The sequence below is a fragment of the Maylandia zebra genome, linkage group LG9 (genome assembly GCF_041146795.1).
Source record: "Maylandia zebra isolate NMK-2024a linkage group LG9, Mzebra_GT3a, whole genome shotgun sequence".
NCBI classification, from domain to species: domain Eukaryota; kingdom Metazoa; phylum Chordata; class Actinopteri; order Cichliformes; family Cichlidae; genus Maylandia; species Maylandia zebra.
In genome coordinates, this window is record NC_135175.1 from 32,366,146 (window position 1) to 32,387,734 (window position 21,589).

The following is a 21,589-nucleotide window of genomic DNA, read 5'->3' on the forward strand; positions in this document are numbered from 1 at the left end:
ATATGAAACGCGTAATATTTTCTCTGAATGAGGGACCATTCCATTTTTTAAGGAGCCGTTGGCAACTCTACTAACTAACCTTATGAATAAAATAAAGTTCACTATCAGTAACATCATAGCACCAACCGAGCTGTATAAAAACTCTGTCAAGCTGGCTAGAACGCAGTACGAGTTATTACAACTGAGGGTAAAAAGTCAGCACAACGAAAATAAACTCCACCTAAACTTAGTTCATATCTGACCCAGATAGACTGCAGGTCATAACTTCTTACCTGAAGTTCAGTTCACCTGACACTCGGACTGGTGGCTGCCTCGGGGCTCTCCTCCTGCCTCCCCTTCCCTCATCCACCTGCTGGCCTCTGTGGAAGCTCCGCCACAGCCACCACCAAACAACTGAGTCATTTTTACACATTGACCTGCATCTGGCCAATCCACCACCTCTCATTGTTCATGCCGTTACAAAAAAAAATAAAAAAAATAAGTCACCGGGGATATGCCCGGTATGCCCGATGGCCAGTGCAGCTATGTTAACCTGCAACCAAATCTGCAGCTCCATACAGCAATGTTACGACTTAGATGATATCTTATAACTCATAACTCTTATGTTAGCTCCCCTCAGTAGCATACTGTCTGAAATATTCCACGTCTGCAATAATTCTTTAAGTGTTATTTTTTCCTTGGTATTCTAATATCACCGAAGTTTACTAAACTCAACAAACTTAATATTACTTACCGGGACATTTATTCTGTCCTCATTTTCTTTCACCGAAAAATTGTTTCCTGAGGTGCCGTCTTTCGTGCTTGGCTCTCCTACCTTTGCTAAGGTGATGCACTTAGTGCAGAAGCCGATGCTGCATTCACTTACACTCGGATATCTGAACTTCACCGTGAAAACATAATCGGACATTTGATATTTGATTGAATTTTATTGTTTTACCTTTGGGGTGGCACCTGGGGTGGCCAGTCTGGTTGGGGGGGTGGCCTGTGCCCCCCCAGGCCACCCCGCTGGACACGCCATTGGCTTGAATCCTCAGTAATACCAGTGGCATGAGTGATTAATAACAGCACTGCAAATAATGTGTATGAATGAGGTTTGTTTGGTTTAAATTTTAAAAAAAAAATCGAACTGGGGTTCAATACAGTACAATAGTATTTTATTGTTACTAAAGAACTGAAAAAGGAAAACGTCGTGTAATTTGGTTTCTGTATACGTTATATATGTTTTGGTCTCTGTTACACACCAGTGAGAGGCTGACTTTTTGTTGTTGTTGTTGTTGTTGTTGTTGTTGTTGTTCTGTCCACACGGACTTCTTACCAACTACCAGTAAGCTTTGAAGCCGTTCTTTCAAAAGAGAGTTTTTGTGCCAAATATTTGGCCACAAGCACACTATGTTGAATATGGGACAAGCTTTTTTCTGCCAACAGACTAAGAAGTGATCTATGGTGAGGCAGCCTACTTCGTATTAACTACACCATCCGGATGATCCCACTGTACAGGTATTGGCTTCACCTCATAGGACAATCTTGATGGAGGAGGAGTGAACTGAGCTAAACGACTATAATAATTCTTATATTGCGGGCGATCGTGGCTCAAGAGTTGGCAGGTTGTCTTGTGATCGGTCTTGTGTGAGCCCCGGCTCAAACAGACTCGGATGTTGTGTCCTTGGGCAAGACACTTCACCTACTACCTACTGGTGTTGGTCAGAGGGGCCGATGGCGCGATATGGCAGCCTCGCTTCTGTCAGTCTGCCCCAGGGCAGCTGTAGCTACAACTGTAGCTTGACTCAGTGTGTGTGAGAGTGAATGAATAGTGGAATTGTAAAGCACTTTGAGGGTCCCGAAAAGTGCTATATGAATCCACTCCATTATTATTATTATTATTATTATTATTATTAACACAGAGACAAAAAAGCACACATTTTATGATAGTTTTCATCTTGATTGTTGATTAAGAAAATTAAAGAATGTTAATGTCCTTTTGTTTGCCCAGCAGTATTCTGCCAGTGTACACTAAATTAATGAACTATATCTACTATTTTAACTATGAGAAAAATAATTGCTATACAAAAATGCGTAGCTCTCAGCAATTTCGATTTTAGACTCCAGCTCCATCTGGACCCATTAATTCTCGATTTCAATGGTATATTAACAGCAGGTGTACCCACTGTGACTGTGAAGTTCAGTTTTTGGTTTAAAAAAAATGAAGCATATTTATCATGAAATAAAAGAAAAAATCATATTGTGTTTAACTCATGGGTGTTTAATAAAAAGTAGAATAAATAGTAATAAATAGCAGAGTCGTGTCTGAAGATTTAAAGATGGCCACTGATAGTATTACTACATCTTTTATGTATTCATCCATGTTTAATTGTGAATCAGAGATTATTCCAATATACCTATACTCCTTACATGTGAAAGATTCTTGGTTTAACACCTGAAAGAGACACAAACCCGGACTCAGTGGATCAAACAGTGCTTTTAGTGGTGGTTCCAGGATAAATGGACTGGGTCTGATGTTAAATCTGTACCAAATTCAATGTGCACGTTCGTGTGCTGTTTTTATTTCCTTTGGGACTCAAAGAAGAGAGAGAGACAGAGACGATGGAAATTATATCACTGTTCCACTATTATTGCAAGTTTGGTCCCACAATACACCTTATAGTCAGTGAAAAATGACATTGCCAAATTACTTTGTATTTGTATTTGTATCATATCTTTATTCCAGACATATCCAGAAAAAAACCAATATATACACAAGTACACATACTTGCATTTACAAATACGAATATATATGTAAATACACACACATATGTGCTCAGATAAAACAAAAAAAGAAAATAAATGAAATAAAACAGAGTCTAAATGACATGAAATGACAATTATTAGGTCTGAAATGGAGTAGGAAGAAGTATAACATACTTATTAATCCCCACCCCATGCTCAACATTCTATTGAATCCCACTATTCACCTAATTCCCATCATCACTTACCCCACACAATAAACAAGGAGAACATGTATAAACATAGCTACAGTGATAGATATAATTTAGATACAATTTAGCATAGTTATATATACAATGGGTGATCAACTTTATCAGTTTCATATTCTTCCAAAAGCAGTTTTCGAAACATCTTTATAAACCAACTAATGCTTGAACATTGCTGTAGGTCCACAGTAAAACTGTTCCACAGTTTTACCCCATAAATAGTAACACAAAAGGTTTTAACCTTTGTCCATGCTTTAATCCAGGATTGAATGAATTAATATGACAGGATGGATTAGGCCCCTGAAAGGGACAAATGATCACAAAGTGACAAGTTTATGTTTCCTCACTGAGAACTTTTACTCAAATTAAATATCTCAGGTAAATGCGCCATTTAACCACATGAAATTGGTTTACGTTTGATTTACACAAACGCACGCTCTGCAAAGGTTTCCAACACACATACACATGTCTTTTGTTACTCGGAATAGTATTTTTTTCTTCCTATAACTCATCTTTGTAGCATTCAACACCGTAAGGGCATACAATAACTGAAGAGGAAAATGGTGTTTAAATTAACAAAAAAAAACCCAAAACAGCTCCAGTAGCGCCAGGAACAATAAACAAAACTACACAGCCAAACAGTTTACTACATTACTTCTATATGAAGTAATCCAGCCAGTGAAGAGAGGAAAACCCTCCCGTAAGATGTTGGTTAATCTGACCATTTTGCTGTGTATATTTCCAGTTTTTATTATTTCTATTTCTATTCTTTTTCTATTTTTATTGTTTCTTTTTCTTTATGTTTCTTGGCTTTTAAGCTCCACCTACTCGCTGTGCACGAGCGCACAGTGAAGGTAGAGGAGGGGCTGGTGGCATTAAGATATTTGATTGGGCAATACAGTGTGAGTAATGAAAATGAAATGCTGTCAGTTAGTGATGTGTCCTGTGAAGCGCGTATCGAGGCTTGCGTTGATTACGTATGCAGTGACGTTCGAGGCCTCGCGGGCAGTCCGTACCACGTGACTGATTCGGGAACTGGTTCACCGGTTCGCGCCAGATTCGAAATAAAATGGGCAGCAAAACACAGCTGATTCCCTCATCACATCGTGTTGTGGAATTGGATTACGTACGTGTTACATAGCTACTGGAGTACTGGACACAAATTTCTTTATCCAAACTTGTATAAACTTGCTGTGGTTTTTCTTGCAACCCCCGCTTCATCTGTGCCCTGTGAGAGGATATTTTCAAAAGCAGGAGAAATCCTCTCAAAAAAGAGGAACCGTCTTAAGCCCAGCACTGTGGGAAAGCTGCTATTTTTGAATAAAAACAAATGAAAACTTTTCCCTAGTGTCATGAGCACTGTTATACAAGCACATTCACATCACAACTCCCTCCCTTTTTGTTTCCATGTACATTCCTGTGTTAAGCTGCCAATTTATTATACACAAATATTAATTAAATTAATATAATATAAAATTAGTATAATATTAAATATAACTAATATTTAGAGTTCAGTTATTGGTGTCATGAACAATAGTAATTCCTTTATTCATTCAACTTGAAGTGCCACACACTAGTTTGTGTCATTATTGAGATGTACATAAGAATGATTACGCAGTTACACAATCATCCCAAAAACTGTGTACTGATAGTTTCCACTTTCTCTTTTGTATCAGACATACTGAGACAATATTCGGGATAAATAACCATGAAAAACAATTTATTTATTCGGTTTAGCGGTTTACACATCACATCATTATAATCATTGAGCCCGTTTCACTTGAATTGTCCACTTGATGGCGCAGTAGAGCAAATGAATCATCACAATGCTTCGAACCATGAGTCGACCAGTTGGATGGGAAGCTTCAGTTCATCATGAGGCTTCATCTCACCATCACTACTGTCAGTGTTTGTACTGCCGGCAGTGTTCCCGATGACCAGCGCTTTTATTCAAATACTAGTACTGTGTTACTAACACGTGTAAGTGTTTTTTTTTCTCTACATAGTTATAGTTGTGTATAGTTATGGAATAGACTCTTGCTGCCAACCCATCCCCTTCACACAATAAACTAAGTTAAAATTACTTAGTAAAAAAAAATATGTAGATGTTGTAATAATAGCATTAAAGTTGTCATAGCTCTAAATAGCATGAGGGTGAAGCCTATATTTGAACACAAGACTTTTAGTTAGTGTACAGTGGGGCAAAAAAGTATTTAGTCAGCCACCGATTGTGCAAGTTCCCCCACCTAAAATGATGACAGAGGTCAGTAATTTTCACCAGAGGTACACTTCAACTGTGAGAGACAGAATGTGAAAAAAAAATCCATGAATTCACATGGTAGGATTTGTAAAGAATTTATTCGTAAATTAGGGTGGAAAATAAGTATTTGGTCACCTCAAACAAGGAAAATCTCTGGCTCTCACAGACCTGTAACGTCTTCTGTAAGAAGCTTTTCTGTCCCCCACTCGTTACCTGTATGAATGGCACCTGTTTGAACTCATCATCTGTATAAAAGACACCTGTCCACAGCCTCAAACAGTCAGACTCCAAACTCCGCCATGGCCAAGACCGAAGAGCTTTCGAAGGACACCAGGAAAAGTATTGTAGACCTGCACCAGACTGGGAAGAGTGAATCTACAATAGGCAAGCAGCTTGGTGTGAAAAAATCAACTGTGGGAGCAATCATCAGAAAATGGAAGACATACAAGACCACTGATAATCTCCCTCGATCTGGGGCTCCACGCAAGATCTCATCCCGTGGGGTCAAAATGATCATGAGAATGGTGGGCAAAGATCCCAGAACCACACGGGGGGACCTGGTGAATGACCTGCAGAGAGCTGGGACCAAAGTAACAAAGGTCACCATCAGTAACACACTACAACGGCAGGGAATCAAATCCCGCAGTGCCAGACGTGTTCCGCTGCTGAACCCAGTGCATGTCCAGGCCCGTCTGAAGTTTGCCAGAGAGCACATGGATGATACAGCAGAGGATTGGGAGAATGTCATGTGGTCAGATGAAACCAAAGTAGAACTTTTTGGTATAAACTCAACTCGTCGTGTTTGGAGGAAGAAGAATACTGAGTTGCATCCCAAGAACACCATACCTACTGTGAAGCATGGGGGTGGAAACATCATGCTATGGGGCTGTTTTTCTGCCAAGGGGACAGGACGACTGATCCGTGTTAAGGACAGAATGAATGGGGCCATGTATCGTGAGATTTTGAGCCAAAACCTCCTTCCATCAGTGAGAACTTTGAAGATGAAACGAGGCTGGGTCTTCCAACATGACAATGATCCAAAACGCACCGCCCGGGCAACAAAGGAGTGGCTCCGTAAGAAGCATTTGAAAGTCCTGGAGTGGGCTAGCCAGTCTCCAGACCTCAACCCCATAGAAAATCTGTGGTGGGAGTTGAAAGTCCGTGTTGCTCGGCGACAGCCCCAAAACATCACTGCTCTCGAGAAGATCTGCATGGAGGAATGGGCCAAAATACCAGCTACTGTGTGTGCAAACCTGGTAAAGACCTATAGTAAACGTTTGACCTCTGTTATTGCCAACAAAGGTTATGTTACAAAGTATTGAGTTGTATTTTTGTTATTGACCAAATACTTATTTTCCACCCTGATTTACGAATAAGTTCTTTACAAATCCTACCATGTGGATTCATGGATTTTTTTTTTCACATTCTGTCTCTCACAGTTGAAGTGTACCTCTGGTGCAAATTACTGACCTCTGTCATCATTTTAGGTGGGGGAACTTGCACAATCGGTGGCTGACTAAATACTTTTTTGCCCCACTGTAACACTTGGTCTTTAGAGACAAATGTCTGCCTTTACTTATTGCTTCTCTCTGTCCTGCATGTCCTTTTCTTTGCCCCTAGAATTTTGAGATAATTTGGATGGTGGTTATTCCAAGATAAATCTTCTCCTGGAATAATTTTGCTACAATGGTTTTTTAAATGTCATTATTTGATTTCATGTATTATTTATATTGTTATTGTTTTTAATCCACAAAGCTGGTGTCACGTGATGCTGGAAGTGCTCACCTCTTTGTTTTTCTTCCTCTTTCATTGTGTGCTTAGTGAAATGTAACGGTAACATGAGCACGGTCTCCTCTACTGTGTTTTGGTGGATTATAATCTCTGTGTGGATGTTGATGACTTCCAGAGGAGGTAAGGGAATAAGAACATTTAGGAGCAACTTTCATTTAAACAGTAAAACGGTGTGCAGAAATATAGTCTTTTATTAATTTAATGCATGACCACAAGCCCAGGGCTGGACTGGCCATTGGGCATACCAGGCATATGCCCGGTGGGCTGCTCTCTTTAATTTTTATGGGCCGATGGGGTTTTATTTTTTTTTATTTATTTATTTATTTTTTAACGGTATAAATGAATGGTGTCGGATTGGCCAGTTGGTCATGATCGACTCTGGGTTGGACCAGCCGAGGAGGTCGAACTTTAAAGTTGAGATGAAAAAGTACACGATTTGTCCCGTACTACTTCAGCTAGAAAGTTGCTAATTCAATCATGAAACTGATCAATGATCAGCTGATTGGCTTTTGCGCCAGAAAGAGGAAACCAGCGGATGTTGCGTTAAACAACAGCAGCACAAAGAAATACTTTTCTTTCCTATTCTCACTTAAAAATGTCTAGTTTATAATTAACATTATCTGATGTAAAATGTATAGAAATCCATTATTTTATTCAGTAAATATTAAGTCTAGTATATACCCTAGTAAGTTATTGTATTCTTTCCTTTGGGAAGGGTCCATCTGTGCAGACTGGAATTCTGCTCAAGAAAGATGTTGAATCTTTTTAATTACTAGAGAAAAATAATAGATTTATAGGTTATACATCCATTAAATTAAAATTGGTTTTGTCAATTAAGCATCTAAATGACTGATTGTTTTGGCAGTCTGGGAATCAACACATTCAGGAGATGTGAAATGAACCCTTAGATGTGTGGCCACTAAAACTAATAAAGAGGCTTTGAAAAAGGTTGTATTGAACTGGATCCTTTACTGTTATTATTCCCTGTACTTCTATTAAGTCAGCAAGTATTTTTTTTTCTTACGACTGTGTATTTCACTGAAATCAAAAGTTAAAAAAAAAAATCTATCCTAGATTTCCACCTGTTGTCACTTTAATTTGCACCAAAGCAGGCAAAAGGAATTCACGACAGTTTTTGCTTAATAACTGAACAGATATAACTCAAATATGAAAGCAATAATATTATTTCTTCTTTTTATATGTAGCTCTGATTACGTCTCACTAATGTAATCTTTACCTGATGTTTCAGATACTGAGGTTTCCTGTGTTTTAATGCAGAAATGCATGCTGCCATGCAGTTCCCAGGATGTCACTCAAATTATCATTCACTGGTTTAAGATGTCAGGAGACATTCATGTCCACTCATTCTATAACAACAAAGACCAGCATGGATATCAGGACCAGAGATTCAGAGACAGGACCTCTCTGTTCAAGGACCAGATCTCCAAAGGAAACGTCTCACTGCAACTGGCAGGGGTCAAGGTTCAGGATGAGGGCAGATACAAGTGCCACATCAGCACCCTTCAGGGAAACAGAGACTCATTTATCAACCTAAATGTTAACGGTATGAAAAACACAGAATATGCAGAGAATACAGACACGTTAGAAGGAAAGAATAAACAGCCACGAATTTCGTAGTCTTAAAGTTTTAGAGGATGGAGTTTTGTGCTATTAGCTAACCCGTTTAGCTAACTGTGAATGCAACACAGACACACAGATTTGCTGATAATAATGTTAACATTTTATTTAAAACCTTGATTTTAATGTAAATGTATGCTTAAATGTTTGAAACTGGATCCTTGTATGTCTGTTGTATTATTATAAATATTTTTTTGCAGCTCCAGTCCAAAAAGTCAACATTCAGCAAACAGGAAACCAGATGACCTGCAGCTCAGAGGGACTCTACCCTAAACCTAATCTCACCTGGACCACCAGCCCTCCATCCAACATGTCCCTCCAGTATAAAACCACAGCCCAGGAGACTCAACAGCTTCTTTACAACATCAATAGTTCTCTGATGGTGTCAGAGAGAGTTAAAGATCTGGACTACAGCTGCACTATCAGCACACACAGAAACAGGAAGCGAGCCACTTTGAGTCGAGCATGTGAGTATTCCATGTAAGAAGGAAACTTAAAAAATGGAGAAGCATCGCTTCCTAAGAGAAACAACAAAACAGAATTTTCTTTTGAGAGGTCAGAGGGGTTGGTTTCATTTTAAGTTACTTGCTTATAAATAAGAACATTAATTTTTCATGCTCCCTGATCCAGAGGAAAAATGAATTGGTAGTAGTTTTGAACAATTTTGTGCTCAAGGCACAACAACGGGTAAAAATTTCAACACATACATATACAAATAACTGCTTCAAAACATCGTGTCATGTGAAAGGTCTGAGTAATGTTTCTTTTTACACAAGTGACACCACTTCTGCTTTCATATACTTTTCTCTTGAGCCCTGTTAGTGACCAAACGCACTGTTTGGCAGCTACTACATGAGAATATAATGCTCCAGAATGGAGTGATGCTGACATTCAGCACATTGTTGGTTATAATGTGAAGAAGCAGTGAAGTGAGAAATGGTTGTTTTATTAGAAAATTACAGCGGTTTGAGTCCTTAACTATAAATTTAAATACATTAACCCTTTCAGGTTATTGGTGATGATGACCCCAGCACCAAATCTAACCGTAAGAAATTAGAATGTGTATTTGTGGTGCTTATTACATTTATTAAATAATATGATCATTCTGTCAGACACACATTGTCTTGGGTTTGTTGTGTGGCATGCAGAGTTTGGACCCAAAGGCAGGACTTCAACACAAAGAGATAGCTAAAGGAGGCAGCTTTTATTTGCTGAAGCAAAATTCAAACATGAAAAACAAGAAAACCAAACCTAACACTTCAAACTGGGAAATGACAAATAATACATTAAGAAACAAGAAATCTGGGAACTAGAAGCAGGGAGAAAACCGAGCTTGTGTGGGGGGGAAAGCAGACATCAGCATGGACAACACAACAACAAGCAGAGGAAGACAGAGGACTTAAATACACAGAGGATAATGAGCGGATGGGAAACAGGTGGGAACACAGCTGGAAGTAATCAGTAACAAGGAGACAAGAGGGAAGCAAAACTGAATACACTGAACCGAGGACAAGAGACTGTCAAAATAAAACAAGAAACACACTGAGATGCATACTAAGTGACAACAACTTGACACTGAAACAGACATGAGGACACAGAGAGGGGGAGAGACATGACCAGCTGGGGAAAATGCAGTACTAGAAATACAAATGACTAAACTAAGAGCAAGGAAACTGAACCATGAAAAGCACTAAATCAAAGCATATTAATGAAACCAGAAAACATATAAACACTGTGTCACACATCCAGGACCATGACACACATGAAAAATTATTTACATGTTTATCCAAACATGTTTTTCTTAGGTAGGATTAGGATTCAGACATCTCCACCAGGCTCAGTATTCATCTGTGGTTCAAAGCAAAGTCATTCACAGAATTTCTTAAGATATTTTATTTCAGTGGGTTTTACTTCTTAAAAATGTGTTTTTGCTTCTGTGTTATTTCAGCCTCAGTTATCAGTAGCTACACTGAAACAACGCTCCCCTGCTCGTCTTCAAACACTTCTCTGAGAAAACTCCTTTGGAGATTCAACCACGGTCAGATCATCCTGACAAAGACTGGGCCTGATGCTAAATACACAGTGTCAGAGAGGTGGAAGCAGCATGTGAGAGGTGTGTCAGAGTCAGGCAGCCTCACACTGCAGAACTTATCTGCAGATCAGGAGGGAACATACACATGTGAACTCAGTGATGCTTCGGAGACAATAACGACTAATATCTTTGTGAAGCTAAATCAAGGTAAGATTAATTAGGAATTTGTAACTTATATGAGAAAAAGCTGTTATCACCTGTTATTACATGTGTAACTTGCAAAAACAAATAAATCATCCAGAGAAAAATAATTAGTCTCTCACCTTTAAGGGAACTCAACCAATATTGAAAGTGCCATAGGATGGGTGTTTGCAGTGGTTCTGGTTGGAGCAGCAGTCGCTGGTTTGGTATTGTTCTGTAAAAAGAAAAGAGGTAAAAGGACATTACTGTACTTGTTTGTGGCGTGCATGTGCAGTTGCTTGTTCCCCTTTGACCTAGCACTTTCTCTTGTTCATGTGACCACATGGCCTTCTTTCTTTAATGTGATGATTTAATTAAGTTTATTTTTTGGTATTTATGAGTATGTCTATGATTCTATGAAGAAAAAATAAGCATAAACCCTCATTATTTACAGATAAGAAACTATGTTCATCAGAGTGTCCCAAGCTTTCCATCTCTTCCGGAAGAAGGGCCAATTTTTATGCTCCTGAGTTCGCCAACTTCTAAAGAGTTGGTTTCTAGTTTTGTGAACGCTTTTTCAGAGCATTTGAGTTTGGTTTGCAAATTGGAGATGATGTGTGGGATCAATTCTTATTCTATAAATGAAACACATCAGTTAATTCAATTTAAAGTGCTTCATAGACTTCATTACTGAAAAACTAAATTCCTTCTTCAAGTCCAGTATGTGATCGGTGTAAACTTGGCTGCAGTGGAATCTTTTGTCTTATTTGTGTGTTTTGCCCTCACTGTTGTGCTGTCTGTTTTGTTTTGTTATATTTCAGTACATCACAGAAACAACAAAGAAAGATCTAAAAGCAGCTTAGCAGCAAAAAAGCAAACTTTATGAAAACTAATATTTGTGTCATTCTCAAAACCTTTGGCCACGACTGTACTGGTCCTTATCGGTGGAAATTATGGGTGCTCCACGCCAACTGTGCAGGAATAAAATATAAAGAGTAAGACAACAGGGATAAATAAAAAAACAGGAGAAATATATACAATGAAGTGCAATTTAAACAAACATCTATCAGTTCCTGATGACTGAAACTGATCAGTACATTGCAGGAAGATGGAACGAAAAGGCAGAAAAAACACAAACAACAAAGGTGCACCGTAATTCGGTTGTGCCGCTGCTCATGTTCATATATTTTTACAGTAGAGGCTACTGTAATGGCGCTGTAGTGGACTGCTTATGTCTCATTTGTTAAAACAGCTCATTCTCTTATGAAAAAATGCCACAAGATTACGGACACTGGTATTTGAAAATGCATGGTGGTAAATAAAAAGTTATTTTGTCACAGTTTGATTCACCAACATCTAGAGCAGACGTAGTTCCGTTTTCAAATTCACGTTAGGGCTGATGTGTTATATCTCACAACAGGAAATTTCACAAATGTGAACTCAGGAAGTTTCTGTCTTGACCATGATAAGCAAGCTTGCTTCACTGTAGTCACGCTCCTAACAGTTGCCCAAGTTCCTGAGCACATAATCACCAAGTCATCTTACAGAAGGTTAAAAAATGTTCCACCTTAATGCTGTAACAATAGCTGTGAGACATCTTTTAACACTTCTGCTGTCAAATTGTTCCCTGGTCTGAAAATGAATGCAATCTAAATGCAGAAGGGTTTAGTATTATATGAACATTCACTGAATTCAAATTAGGAAAAAGATTTGAATGTCATTTTGTCAAAAGACTGAAACGGTGGTGCTGCTTTGTACTGTCCCATTGAGAAATAAAACATGCATAAAGTGTATGAAGGCTGCCAAATTCCAAAGTGTCTGATTGTCAAATGTAGCTAAGCTATCAATTAGAAAATCCTTTGGCACCTTGTTGTTGAGTTATCATGTTCACATAGTTGGATGTCCACACATCCTGACACCTGAAAAAGACTTTCAGGCTGTCTTGAAGTGACTCTGCAAACTGCTAAGTGATTCAGGAAGGGAAAGCAGGTTCTCCACCTGCAGTGTGTATAGTGCAGGAGGAGCGCTGGTGACGTCAACTGGGGATATTGTCCTCAGCCATAAAAGGATGCAGTGCCTACTCTTGGTCAGGGATGAGTTGCTGCACAAGTGGAGGAGTTTAAGTATCTCAGGGTGTTTTTCAGGAGTGAGTGGAGCGGGTGATCGACAGATGGATTGGTGCTGTGGCTGCAGTGATGTGGATGTAGGGAGAGCTCAGTGGAAGAGCGAAGCTCTTGATTTTACAGGTCAATCTGCGTCTCTAACCTCACCTATGGTCACAAGCTTTAGATAGTGACCAGAAGAATCATGGACACAAGCAGCAGAAATCAGCTTCCTCCAAAGGGTGGCCTGCCTCTCCCTTAGAGATAGGATGTGGAGTTTCACTAGGGCATTGTTCAGGGCATGTCCCACCGGGAGGAGGCCTTGTGACAGACCGAGGGAGCCCTGGAGAGAGATCTCTCAGCCGAGATATAATCCTGATTGTTGGATCCACAAAAAATAATTTTTGTTTCTTTATTTTAATTAACAAGAAATACAAAAAAAATAAATAAATAAATTGACAAAATAAAATAATAGTGTTGGGTCTGCGCTTAACAGGCCCGCTAGTTTAGAGACTTATCACGCATGAAGAAAGCAAGACGAATAGCTTAACCGGTTTTTACTTGCTAGCAAGGGGAACCCGCTCGGTAGCACCTCTGCCCTCGGTGTCAGACCACTCCAAAGAACCAGCACCCCCTGCAGCCTTAAAAGCCAGTCATAAAACTGAGGCACTGAGTGTGTGTGGATGTGGGTGTTTTTGTGTGAGTTCCTGGGTCATCTCCCCTCACCCTGTATATGGCTCAACCCTTTTTTAACAGTCTCACCATACACAAGCACAGGCGAGGACATAAAGGACAGGAAGTAAAACATCCTCACTAAATAAGGACAGATAATCTTCACATACTTTTTGTTTTTGAAGGCCTGCCAAATGCTATGCTATCATTTTTCTGTAAAGCAAATTGGGTATGCATAAAGTTACCTTATCTTACCTAGGATGTCTGCAGTTAAACACTATAATGTTAAGTACACATGCCCGTGTATTTAACATTCAAGCACACAAAACAAACACGTATATTACTACTGACATGCCTGCACTGCTGAATTGTGCATTGTGTTTATTCTTTCATGGACGATGTCTTATGAATGCAAAAATGTTTCTCAGGTCAACAAGAAAACCACAGAAGGTCAAAGTCCGTTAATAATGTGTAAGTATCCTAAACATTACTACAGAGGAGCCTACTTCTGTTTGCTCTGATCGTTTTCTAAAGTTGATATGTTATATTTTTAAAAATGAAATGAGTGAAATTAAATTTTCTGCTTATTTGCGTCAAAGATTAAAATGAACTGCAGATGTGCTGGAAGTAGAATTCATCAACATCCATCATATGAAAGCATAAAACGTGATATGAATATGTGAGAAAATCAAACAGCTGGTTTGTCTGACTGACCTCTAAACCAATTTTTTTTCTTCCTGTCGTTTAACAGAGATGCTGAATTGCAAGAACTCAGTGGAGACGATTCTAATCTTAGAAAAAAAAACCCAAACAGAACCTGACCAACCAACAACTGTTTAGGACAGTTGGGACCACATTAAAGGGAAAAAACAGAAGGATACTATTAATTTAAAAGAGCTAAATGTTGAAAGTAAAACTAAAATATTTTTCTTAAATAATGTCCAAATGTTGGAAATGTATTTGAAATACCTCAGTGAAAAGAAATTGAAATAATTGTCTAGATAATCATAAAAAGTGTACAGTTAGCCGGAAGGGAGGGGGGGGGAACCAGCTACAATCTGGGTTTGGAGTTTTGTTGCTGTTCCTTTTTTTCTTTGTCTTTATATATATATATATATATATATATATATATATATATATATATATATATATATTCACTGACCGAGTGCTCAGTGAATACCTCAGGCAGCAGAAACCCAAGAAAGAGGAGGGAGACGAGGAACCATCATGGAAGGACAGAGCCCTGCACGGTATGTACCACCGGCAGATAGAGGAGGTGGCTGATATCAGAAATCCTACCAGTGGCTGGACAAAGCTGGACTGAAAGACAGCACAGAGGCACTAATCATGGCAGCACAAGAACAAGCTCTGAGCACAAGATCCATAGAGGCTGGGGTCTATCACACCAGGCAAGACCCCAGGTGCAGGCTGTGTAAAGATGCCCCAGAGACAATCCAGCACATAACAGCAGGGTGCAAGATGCTAGCAGGCAAGGCATACATGGAACGCCATAACCAAGTGGCCGGCATAGTGTACAGGAACATCTGTGCCGAGTATAACCTGGAAGTCCCGAGGTCAAAATGGGAGATGCCCCCAAGGGTGGTGGAGAATGACCGAGCTAAGATCCTGTGGGACTTCCAGATACAGACGGACAAAATGGTGGTGGCTAACCAACCGGACATAGTGGTGGTAGACAAACAGAAGAAGACGGCCGTAGTGATCGATGTAGCGGTTCCGAATGACAGCAATATCAGGAAGAAGGAACACGAGAAGCTGGAGAAATACCAAGGGCTCAGAGAAGAGCTCGAGAGGATGTGGAGGGTGAAGGTAACGGTGGTCCCCGTGGTAATCGGAGCACTAGGTGCGGTGACTCCCAAGATAGGCGAGTGGCTCCAGCAGATCCCGGGAACAACATCGGAGATCTCTGTCCAGAAGAGCGCAGTCCTGGGAACAGCTAAGATACTGCGCAGGACCCTCAAGCTCCCAGGCCTCTGGTAGAGGACCCGAGCTTGAAGGATAAACCGCCCGCAGGGGCGTGCTGGGTGTTTTTTTTTTAATATATATATATATATATATATATATATATTAGGGGTGCAACGATACACAAAATTCACGGTTCGGTTCGGTTCCATACTTTGGTGTCACGGTTCGATATTTTTTCGATACAAAAAAATGTTCATGCATTTTTAATTTGTCATTTATTAAAATTATAAATATATATTTTAACTCAAAAGTACAGTTTTTAAATTTAACTCTAACCCTTGTGCGTGTTTTTTATTTTGACAGCGAATGCGCACCTGCGGACCACTTATGTGCAGCCCTGGTTATTTAGCTCATCATATTGCAGCCACAGAAATTCTTTTGTCCATGAAACCATAAAGCTGCACTTTCTTTTTGCCTTATAGTCTGATTTGTCATAACTTCTCCGTTTTGTGGTAAGCTTTTCTTTGGCTGTCACTTCTTCACCCTGACCTGTCTTATTTGGCTCAGCAGAACTGAAATGCTTTTACACACGCACTCACATAAGCTCAGCGATTCTCTGCGCGATCAACCTCTCACATGTGTAAGCTGCGGGAGATTTCACTTGTCATGTTTGCATAGTAAGCTAACGATTAATAAGACGATGTCAGAGGAATTGGTGCACAAATTATCATCACTCACAGATCAGTGCTGTCGCTCTCTATACACAGTTCGCACGATTGCAAAGTGAAAGCAAAAAAACAAGCGCAAATTCAAACGCGACTTCAATATGTCACATATTGACAGTGGCTCACCGATGCCAATGACATAATTACCCAGCTACATTTCTGAAAAAATGCAAAAGCATTGACATATATTTTTCCTACAATAGCCCGACGGGCAGGGAAGAGATAGATTTTGGTAGCCCGACTGAAAAAAATCGCTAGCTCCAGGACGTCAGGCTAGCGATATTGCAAGCCCTGTATCTGATTGAGGAATCACTCATCTTTGGAAAAGAGAGTTTATTACAGAGAAATGGCTCTTTCCAAAATAAAAGCTATACTATCCGCTTCTTCTGGGCTATATTCTCAGCAGCATAAGGAGAATCATGTGCTAACAGCTGTCTAAATGACTCGGCTAAAGTTAGTAGCATGCTTGTTGTTTTTGTCTGCTTCCACTTGTCTTTGCACTAGGATGATGTCGGCGTAAATGTGCAGTCATATTCGTTGTGTTCCCACTAGTGCTTTCAGGTTAATCTCGTTGAAATGACCTTAACGCCACAACACGGAAAATCTCCGTTAACGAGCTACCGCCGATCACTCCGTGCATGGGGCTACACGGCCAACACGTTAACGAGCTAACTGCGCTAACACACTAGTTCACACCAATGTAACTGAGCATTGCATGGCACATCCAACATACTGTTTTACTTTAGTCCATGACTCGCTTACCTTCAGGGTCATACGTCACATGAAAACCAAAATAATTCCAAACGCCAGATCTGAATGAGGTTCAATTTGCCTGTTGCAAGGAGAGCTTAACTTCTGTCTCGCTAGCTTGCCCTGCGCTCTTCCTTCTGACTATGCTGTCTGTGTTGAGCGCTCAGTGGATCTGTGCTCGACAGTGCAGCCTAGGCGGAGTAGTCGAACACAGATTCACTGAGCGCTCAACACAGACAGCATCGTCAGAAGGAAAATTGATAAAATAAATTACAAATGTTGTATTGTTCGATACATATGCGTACCGAACCGAAAGCACTGTATCAAACGGTTCAATATCGATACGAATATCGTTGCACCCCTAATATATATATATATATATATATATATATATATATATATATATATATATATATATACATATACACACAATGCAGAGTTTGTGTGCTTTTACTGAGAGACACTTATTGTTGGATTTGCAGCTGGTTAGATCCTCATCTGGTGGTCTCAATGGGGACTTTGTGGATCCATGCAGGCCACAGAGGAGGAGAAGGAAAGAGCAGGTGTCCAGGTGAAGCTCAGACTGTTTCAGAAGTGTGGGGTAGCTAGTGAGCAACGCTGAGCTTTTCTGATTGCCTATGTGGAAAATGTCTCAGTGCCTAGATCTTTTCCAAGGAGGGGGATTCTTCTTTCCCTGCCTTCCTTGAATGTGTAGGGCCTGGGTCTCTGAGACCCTGTCACCTCAGGAGTGCTCATCCATACTCTGCAGTTCTTTCTGACATCTGTCTTTAGAAAAAATACAGCAAATATTCAAACCCAAAGTAAAAACGAGGAGATGTGAGTCACAGATGTGAGAGCTGCCTGCTTCTGTACTCCTGTTCCACCTGCTGTTTTTTTTTAAATGAAGCCTCTAAGAAAATGTCTTTCAGTCTGTCAGTTCCTGTGTGCTCACTATAATCAATGCTTCATTTGTCAAGTCCCTTTTATTTTAAATATGCTGCCATGTAAAATAAGGTCAACGCTTGACCCTTCTCGTCATAGCAGTGTAGATCTCGAAAAATACCATTTGTTGCTAGAATTTTAGAAAGGGTTGTGGCTAAGCATCTTAAAAAATACTTAATTGTCCTTCTTAGTTCTCCACCTCCTTTTTTTGTTTCTCCATCTGTGTTGATGAAACAGCGATACATAGCTGACACCTGTCAGGACAGACCTGTTTGTCTAGATACAGCTGAGATTAACTACGGCACCAGGAAACGTCTTTTCTCAAATCTCTTTTCTTTTTTGGTGTTTTGGTCCCATGAATTGGAGGAAACATGATGGGCGTCAACTTTGTTATGGTTTTTGTGACTGTGGTGTTTTTGTGGATGATGACTGTTTCCAAAGGAGGTAAATACGATGTTAACACTCCAACTGTTGTTGCCATGATGCTATGACAAATTTTAATACTAACAACTGAAATGTAACTGATTAATTATAATGTTTTTTAGTTAAAAACAATCAACAGAACAAACAGCTGTCATATTCTGGTATGTTTCAGGTAACTAAAAAAGTGCTATTGCTGTTATCTTACAAAAATGAAGCCACTGTAGGACTTAGATTGTGTCTAGTATATGTGTGCGTGTGTGTGTGTGTGCGTGTGTGGGTGTGTGTGTGTGTGTGTGTGAAGAAAAATGTTGTTTGGTTCTCGCCCAGTGATTCAGATGCCACTCATTTTTCCTGATCTAGCATCGTGAGGTTGATTGACATGTTTACTTTGTGCTGCACTGTGTTGAGCCGAGTTGTAACCAGGTGCTAACAATGGTTTGCAGCTGTTAAGCCTTCCGTGATGACAAACACTTTTGGTTTGCTGATGTCTTTGTTTTGTTGCCTCAGGAGCTAATGTGGGTTGCAGAGCTGCTTTTCCTAAACTGAGCTTTTATGTTTTTAATTATCTGATGTTTCAGATACTGAAGTATCCTGTGTATTTATGGAAAAATGCATCTTACCGTGCACTTTCCAAAGTGACACTGACATAGTCATCCACTGGCTGCAGGAAACTGCAGGAAACATTCATGTCCACTCATTCTACCACAACCAAGACCAGCCCGCACTTCAGGACAAGCATTTCAGAGGCAGGACTTCACTATTCAACAACCAAATCTCCAGAGGAAATGCTTCACTCCTGCTGATGTGGGCAGATGTTCATGATGAAGGCAGATACAAATGCTATACCAGCACCATCACAGGAAACAAGGAATCGTTTATAAACCTTGAAGTAAATGGTATGGAGTAAAATATGAATATAATAGCACATGAAATAAAAATACAGAAGAATATAAGACAAAATCGTGAGCATTCAGGTTATACTTTTTTAATTGATGAGTTTCTCTTCATATTTAGTGAAAATTCGTTGAACTTACACTTAAAGCCTGCAGCTCTGAGTCAATATTGTAACTGTAAGTTGCAATTCATTATGTCTATATATAGCAGGCAAGAAATAAAGCTGATTGTAACATGAGAAATTTGAATACACTTTTGCAGCTCCAGTACAAGAAGTCAATCTTCAGCAAGTAGGAAACACGATGAACTGCAGCTCAGAGGGAATCTTCCCTGAACCCCAGTTAATCTGGTCCACCAGCCCTCCATCCAATGTGTCGCTCCAGTATGAAACCACAGTCCAGCAGACAGAACAGCAGCTTTACAACATCAGCAGTTCTCTGATACTTTCAGACAGTGATAAAGATTCTGTTTTTAGCTGTAACATCAGCACTCGTAGAAACTGGAGGAACGCAACTTTAAGTGAACAAGGTGAGTCTGGAAACCAGCAAATCAAATAGGTGTGCAGAGTGCTAGTTATTTACTTTACTTTACAATTACTCATTCATCAACACGCAAAAATGTGTCAGTTATTTATAAAATGTTTATCATAAATATACATCCGACAGTTTAAATGAAAAATAATCTTTCAATTTAGGGAATGTTGTCCCTGTTAGAGGCTTCAGAGGAGGAGTCTTTGCAGCTTTTTTGGTCGTGGCAGCAGCTGGTCTGGCACTGTACTGCAAATGGAAAAGAAGTTAAAGTTATGTTCTTCTTTCACTTTTTAATTGTATGTTGCTTGTATTGATATTTTATTCAGATAAACAAGGAAAAATATGGGAAGATCAAAGAGCTATTAAAGCAAAATGGAATTAAGTTTTGTTCATGAAAATGTTTAAACCCAATTAAATGGATAGTACTTTTGTCAGCCAGTTTTCTATTAACCTAACTCCTGTCTCAATTTTTTTTAATGATTCAATTCAGATTATGAATGCATGAAATGAAACATAAATTATGTGTATATATGTTTTTTGAGGGTTTTTTTCTTTTCTCTGTTTAACAGAGAGATGGGAATAAATCCTCCAAACAGACGAACTCTAAACACCCACCAGCTTTAGTCAAATGAAGACTTCAAACCGTGGTTATAGCGGGCTTGAATTAATTCATGCAACAAAGACTAAAATCTGATCTGTTAACAGTATTCATTTGGTAGTCATGTGCAATATTTTTACAGTAATCTATATTTTATGTTCTTTGAGGTATGACACAGAACAGATCACGATCAGATTTTACTGAAATTTTTTAAAGATTGAAAATGAAGTGTACATCATGTTTTGTAAAATTATGTAACCTTTTTTTTCTAGCCATGTGTTGTTGCTGTTTTATTTTTCGAGTTTTCTTTTTCTTACCTACTTTAATCCTGTTTCATTAGGTGTATTTTATCTTCAGTCCAGCAGGTGGCAGTGTGGTCAGATGTTTTACAGTGGAAGCAACTTTTTCTTTCATGAATCGTTGAGTTTTTCTGTGGTTTAAATATCCCATTTATTTATTTATGTATTTATTTGCATGTGCATGTAAGCATGTATGGATTTATTTATTGATTTTTTGAATATTTTGTGAAAGCAAAAATATTTTTACTCTGTAGGAGAAGCAAACCTAACTTGGACACAAAACACAATAAAATCCAAATTATGTTGTTGTTTTTGTAAATTCAGCACACAAAGTAAAAATAAATGTAAAATTTAAATTCTCTTGGTACGTAAATATAACGAGAAATAATGAAGTAGAAGTCTGTTCTTATATACTCAGGTGATTGTGTTTTAATAGCCTCTCATTCATAATGAATGAAAACAGTAACATTTGCTGCCATGTGTTCTCATTCTGTTCCTTCTGCTAATCTTCTTTTGGTTACAGTTGGGATTATCAAACTTTTAATAATTTAAACTTTAATAATTTTAGCTAATTCACATACATTTAAACTGTATCACCTGTTTCACTCTGTGCATATGATGTTTCAAGTGATGTCACTTTTTTTTTTATTGTGTGCAGCTTATTCCATTCATATCTTACTACAATAAAATCATGCATTATCATCATGCATAAATGTTTTTTTAAGATGTTGGTCATAAATGGTCTTAAGATATTTTTGTGGTGTATAGTATTAAACTTTTTCACTATATTGTGGTGTAGTGAAATCTGAAACCTGGAGAGATCGTAGAAATATCCTCCTTCTA

The 21,589-nt window shown here is 39.0% G+C and overlaps 2 protein-coding genes across 2 annotated transcripts; both read left to right on the plus strand.

Moving 5' to 3' along the window:
* Nucleotides 1–7,076: 7,076 nt before the first annotated feature.
* Nucleotides 7,077–14,684, plus strand: LOC105940508 (uncharacterized). Its single transcript, XM_012915905.4, has 7 exons — nucleotides 7,077–7,158; nucleotides 8,288–8,602; nucleotides 8,877–9,143; nucleotides 10,625–10,915; nucleotides 11,039–11,140; nucleotides 14,091–14,133; nucleotides 14,414–14,684. Exons 1-7 carry the CDS (start codon nucleotides 7,086–7,088, stop codon nucleotides 14,481–14,483), a joined length of 1,161 nt encoding a protein of 386 aa, XP_012771359.4. The 5' UTR covers nucleotides 7,077–7,085; the 3' UTR covers nucleotides 14,484–14,684.
* A 2,595-nt stretch (nucleotides 14,685–17,279) lies between these two features.
* LOC101464787 (V-set domain-containing T-cell activation inhibitor 1) lies at nucleotides 17,280–21,448 on the plus strand. The gene is made up of 4 exons (XM_004574763.5): nucleotides 17,280–18,446; nucleotides 19,004–19,321; nucleotides 19,581–19,847; nucleotides 20,014–21,448. The coding sequence occupies exons 1-4, from the start codon at nucleotides 18,374–18,376 to the stop codon at nucleotides 20,115–20,117; spliced, it is 762 nt and encodes a 253-aa protein (XP_004574820.1). The 5' UTR covers nucleotides 17,280–18,373; the 3' UTR covers nucleotides 20,118–21,448.
* Nucleotides 21,449–21,589: the final 141 nt, after the last annotated feature.